General features: G+C 41.4%; 1 protein-coding gene across 1 annotated transcript in view; it reads left to right on the forward strand.

Moving 5' to 3' along the window:
* Positions 1–6,000, forward strand: part of SMC5 (structural maintenance of chromosomes 5) — a 97,321-nt gene that overhangs the window by 77,311 nt on the left and 14,010 nt on the right. Inside the window, exon 18 of the mRNA XM_002914739.4 lies at positions 2,862–2,987. Within this exon, the coding sequence (XP_002914785.1) occupies positions 2,862–2,987 (126 nt within the window). The remainder of the gene's footprint in view (positions 1–2,861; positions 2,988–6,000) is intronic.

Raw genomic sequence — 6,000 nt, forward strand, 5'->3', positions numbered from 1 at the left:
AAAAGAGGATACTTATTAATTCTTTCAGAGTATGTACCCACAGAGTAGACCTTTCTGAGATGTTGGGGGGCCATAGTTGGTAAATCTGCCTCATTCTGTCCTTAGGTCTCCCACAGATGAAAAGTTTCTGTTACCCATTAACTGTTACAGGCTAGACTATAAGCAGAATTATTAATTAAGCCTTTTTCACTAGTCTGACTTTACAACATTATCTTAGATTATGGTTAGCTCTTTTTCTTTCTGCTCCTTACCTACCCTCCCCACCCCAGGCAGAAAAAACTCAGTAAGAATTATGGTTTGGGGGGGATGGCAGGCGCTATATGAAGAGTTATGTCACAAACATGTACATACAGAAAGAACCGCTTTCTCTGATAAAGATTTAATGAGACCTCTGCCACTTACCAGAAGGCAACTGTTGAAGGAGGTTTTGTCCTCCCAAGGCCAGAGGCCCACATGTTCACCTCCGGTATTGCTTTGCCATGATGTTCTGGTGCTTTGTTTTGGCAAGGCCCAGAGGAGTCTGACATAGTGAGAGGTTTCTCTCTGTTGACAGCTGCCTCGGTGTGACAGGGAGTCTGTAACATTTTCCTTTATTTGTGTCAGGTTTAGACACTGTAATGCCAGCGATTAGTGTCAGGCTGGCTTTGTATTTCCAGTTCAGTCCAGTATATGTTCCTTTTTCCCTAACTTTTGTCTTGGTTGAGCTTATCTGCTATGAAACTTTATGCATAAAAATCACCTCAGGACCTTGTTAATAATACACGTGTCCACGTCTCTGCCCTAAGAGATCTTAATCCGTACATCTGCCATGTGGTGGGGCATCAGGGCTGTTTTAATAGTCTTCATCGTCTCCCTCGCACGCCGCTCTCTTTTTGTGTGCAGACCAAAGCTTGAGGTTTCATGGAAAGAGCAAGCTAGACCTGTTTTCTTAAGAACCTGTTCACTTGGTATTTTCGTAACCTTGAGCAAGTTTTTTTAATATCTCTGAGCCATGTGTAAAAATAATACATTTCCCTAAGATTATAGTGAGGATTAGATTAACTAACATACAAGATAGTGGTTATAACAAGCCTGGCCTGCAGAAGGCATTCCACGATGTCCTCCAACCTACACATGAAACTTATCATCTGGCTCTTGCCTACCTTATTGCTCTGACTTTGTACAATCTCACCTCTCCTCCAGCTATGGCAGATTTCTTGTTCCCTAAGTAAGCCTCGAAGGAGGCTTCCCTGCCTTGACATTTGTAATCAGCTATCGTGAGAATGCGCTCTGCTTTTTTTTTTTTTTTTTTAAGATTTTATTTATTTGTCAGAGAGAAAGAGCACAAGCAGGGAGATTAGCAGGCAGAGGGAGAAGCAGGCTCCTGCTGAGCAAGGAGCCTGATATGGGGCTCGATCCCAGGACCCTGGGATCATCACCTGAGCCAAAGGCAGACACTTAACCAACTGAGCCACCGAGGCATCCCTACTTCCTCTTTTCTTGAAGAGGATTCACCTGTCAGCTTCTGTGACCCCTATGGCCTGCCTTCCTGTACCCGCCACCCCCTGCCTCCACCCCCTCATGCTGTCTTTGCTTTCCTCTGTCCAGCCCTCTCTGAGGGGCATGGTGCAATAATGAAAAGAGCATGAGTTCTAGAAGCAGGCATGGATGTGAATCCTGACAGCCTGCGACTAAGTGTGTGAGCTTGGACGAGGTGCTTTAATTCTTTTTTTAATGTGCAAAAGGGGGAATAATATCATTGTATGGTATTGTGAGAAATGAGGGAATCATGTGTGAAGCACACAGCACATAAGCTTTCAATAAATAGTAGAGCTGTTTCTTTAATGATAGTAATTTTGTGTGTCTTTCTCCTTTTTCACCTTTCTGTGTTCAGTGCATAATAAAATACTGACATTTAATGGATTCTCAGTAATTATCTGGTGAAGGAATGAATGGGTCCATGAATAAATAACTATACATGAAAGGCACTTGGACAACTACCAAACACTATTTAAAGGTTCTCTTTACATTCAAGTGCTGAGTTTTCAGATAGGAAGTCTGCGTACTGTGTATTTCAAATTGTATTAGAGTATAATTATATATAGCTAAGTTAAACTGTATCAGAAGAAAGCAGATTTAAATTTCAGAGCTCAAGGGGTGCCTGGGTGGCTCAGTCGGTTAAGCATCTGCTTTCGGCTCAGGTCATGATCCCAGGGTCCTGGAATCGAGCCCTGCTTCAGGCTCCCTGCTCGTGGGGAGTCTGCTTCTGCCTCTCCCTCTGTGTGCGCGCTCTCACTCTCTCTCTCTCAAATAAATAAATAAATCTTAAATAAATGTCAGAGGTCTTAAGCATTAATGTCATATGATATGCTGATGTATTTTAAAGTTTAAGTTTAAATTTAATCTTATATCTGTCATGGTTTTTGAGGTATGGCTTGTAGATGATTTGCTTCTTGAAATTCAGTTGTTAATATACAGTCTTACCTCATCCTTTTGCTCTTTACTTTCCTACACTCGAGATATGGTATAATATTTCATTATTATATCTGTTCTGGTGACCTGTGATCAGTGAGTGGTGAAAGCTCACCTGGTGGTGGGTAGCATTTTTTAGCAATAAAGTATTTTTCAAGTATGTACTTTTTTTTTTTTTTAACATAATGCCATTGCACACTTACTAGACTACAGTATAGTAAACTAACTTTTATACACACTAGGAAACTAAAACATTCATCTGACTTGCTTTATTGTGATGGTCACTTTATTGAGAGGCTCTGGGACTCAATCCACATGTCCCCAAAGTACACCTGTAATGTGGTTGTTTAATTAGTCCTCTGACATAACAGTAACCTACAAATTGTCTAAAATTCTTTTTCTTGCAATAGCAACATTTCATTGAGCTGGATGAAAGTCGACAGAGATTACTGCAGAAATGCAAGGAGCTGATGAAGAGAGCTAGGCAAGTATGTAACCTGGGTGCAGAGCAGACAGTTCCTCAAGAATACCAGACAGTAAGTATAACAAGTGTAATAAGGCTGCGAGGTCACACGCTGTGCACGTGCTTTGTCAGCTTCAAGTGTGTTAGGCATTGTAATGGGCCGTCAGAAACATAATGTGCTGTAAGAAGTATGGGATCCCCTCCATTTGTAAACTGAGTATGTATGTAAAGTAATTGTGCTTAGTGGATTTTCTTTACTATATTCAAACTTGGGCATCCATCAGTCTTGGCTTAGTCCTAAAGTTATTGATTAAAGCTCGGATAGCCCCTTACACAGTTATCAGTTCTAGAACATTCATTCTTCCAATAAAAGGGTTTTTTCCCCAAGCTCCCTTTAAGAGGTAGGGTCAGGAGATGGGGTGTAGTTTTTTTTATGGAAACCTAGCATTGGTAATTGAATAAGAAATGGTAAATGGAAGTGATATTTGGAAAAAGTTAAAATGAAAATGCTTTTCTGGAAATCAGGGTATTTATTTAGGGTTCAGTGAGACCTGAATCTTTAGGGCTAACATCTGTTGGTAAGAAAAGGAGAAAAGAGGCTTTCCTGCTCTCCTTTGTATATTCTGTGCTGACATATTCTTCAGTTAGTAAGAGGAGATGCTGCCCCGTGACCCTGAGTGTTACCTGACAAGTAGGGATCATACCTTGCCTAACATACCAACTCTCAGAATGATGTCAAAGTAAAACAAGGAAATAGAAAATGGATTTTTAGATAAAGTATTTTATCTTAATGTCAATAGATAATGAAATGTCTATTTCCCNTGCACGTGCTTTGTCAGCTTCAAGTGTGTTAGGCATTGTAATGGGCCGTCAGAAACATAATGTGCTGTAAGAAGTATGGGATCCCCTCCATTTGTAAACTGAGTATGTATGTAAAGTAATTGTGCTTAGTGGATTTTCTTTACTATATTCAAACTTGGGCATCCATCAGTCTTGGCTTAGTCCTAAAGTTATTGATTAAAGCTCGGATAGCCCCTTACACAGTTATCAGTTCTAGAACATTCATTCTTCCAATAAAAGGGTTTTTTCCCCAAGCTCCCTTTAAGAGGTAGGGTCAGGAGATGGGGTGTAGTTTTTTTTATGGAAACCTAGCATTGGTAATTGAATAAGAAATGGTAAATGGAAGTGATATTTGGAAAAAGTTAAAATGAAAATGCTTTTCTGGAAATCAGGGTATTTATTTAGGGTTCAGTGAGACCTGAATCTTTAGGGCTAACATCTGTTGGTAAGAAAAGGAGAAAAGAGGCTTTCCTGCTCTCCTTTGTATATTCTGTGCTGACATATTCTTCAGTTAGTAAGAGGAGATGCTGCCCCGTGACCCTGAGTGTTACCTGACAAGTAGGGATCATACCTTGCCTAACATACCAACTCTCAGAATGATGTCAAAGTAAAACAAGGAAATAGAAAATGGATTTTTAGATAAAGTATTTTATCTTAATGTCAATAGATAATGAAATGTCTATTTCCCCATTTCAGTAGTTAATGTCTAGTCTCTTTCTGTAGCTAATGATATGTCAGAGAAAAAAGTTTGGATTATAATTTTCAAATCCTCAAAGATTTTACTCTGTTGTATCCGACACAGACACCCTAGAGAGTGGTTCTATTTAGGTACTTAGTAGGGATTTAGTAGGAACATATAGAAGATACACTGAGTGGCTGTTGTTTCTAAAAATATATTAGAACTTCTCCAGAGTACATGGAATTATCATAAAATAAGTAGATATTAGTACAATATCTGTACTATTTTTTTCTTTCAGAGAGTAGTAGGCTTCTACCCTTGATAAGTTGTATTGTTTTTGAAAGAAACAAAATTAGATAATTCATACGTTACGAATGTTACTGATCAATCAGGCATTGAACAAGACATATTTCTCTACTGAAGTTTATATTCTAGTCTGGAGGGTGGGGCAGATAAATGACTTAAAAAGCAGAGAGACCATGTCGGCTATCAAGAGGTGCTCAGAAGAAAAATAAAACAAGGTAAGAGGATAGTGTCAGGGAAGCCTCCTTTGAGAAGATACTATTCTAGAGGATTCCTGAATGGAGAGAAGCAATCCATCAAGTGAGAGTTTGAGGGAAGTTTTCTGGGCAGAGCAAACGGCTCCATACAAAGCTCCCTGGGTGCGAGCGCACGGGGCATGCTTCGCATGAAGGAAGGAATCTCAGTCCGGCTCAAACAGGATCATTCGGGCACGAAGGACGATGGAAGTCAGAGCATGGAGGGTCTCGTGGGAGGAGTTTGGGTTGTAGGTGGAGACGGAACCCACTGGAGGAGTGTCTGGAGGAGTGATGGGACTGACTGGAACATGTGGAAGAACTCTGACTACCCAGTGGAGAATCCAGTAGGGACACGAGTGAAAGCAAGGAGACTGTTGAGAAGATGACGGCTTTGGACCAGGCGAGAGAGAAGAGGGGCGTGGGTCGGGGGGGAGCACTGGAGAGGGAAGTTTGCCAGTAGGAGGATCTTTTCAGGACAGTCAGCAGGACTGGCTAACGGATTTGAGGTGAAGGGTGAGAGAGAGAACCAACCCCTGGTTCTGCCATTGACTGAGACAAGATCGAAGGAGAAATAGATGTGCTCGAAGTGGTGGGGAGGGTGGTTGACATGAGGGCTTGTCCTTGACCGTCTTCCACTGAAGATGCCTATCCGGGCGTCTGGCGAAGACGCCGAGCACGTGTGCAGCCTCAGGTGCGAGCGCAGCGGACGAGTCACAGCAACAGCGGACACCTAGTATCTGAAAGCCTGTAGAAGTTGAACTGCTTTCTGAGCGGATTAAAGACGCAACATCAAACTATGAGATTTATGTCATGTTTCAGGATCTTTTTCAGAGTTTCAGGGTTGATTTTGTACCTCATACTGTATGAGCTTTGCCAGCAAGTCAATGTACTGCTTTCCTCCCAGATAAGAAATGTCTGTTCTGACTTGTCTCTGTGACCTGGACTCAGAAGCTAGTACAGCTGAGCCTCGAACAACACGGGTTTGAACTGCACGGGCCACTTGTATGTGAATTTTTTTTTTCAACAAA

Source organism: Ailuropoda melanoleuca, chromosome 17 (genome assembly GCF_002007445.2).
Source record: "Ailuropoda melanoleuca isolate Jingjing chromosome 17, ASM200744v2, whole genome shotgun sequence".
NCBI lineage: Eukaryota > Metazoa > Chordata > Mammalia > Carnivora > Ursidae > Ailuropoda > Ailuropoda melanoleuca.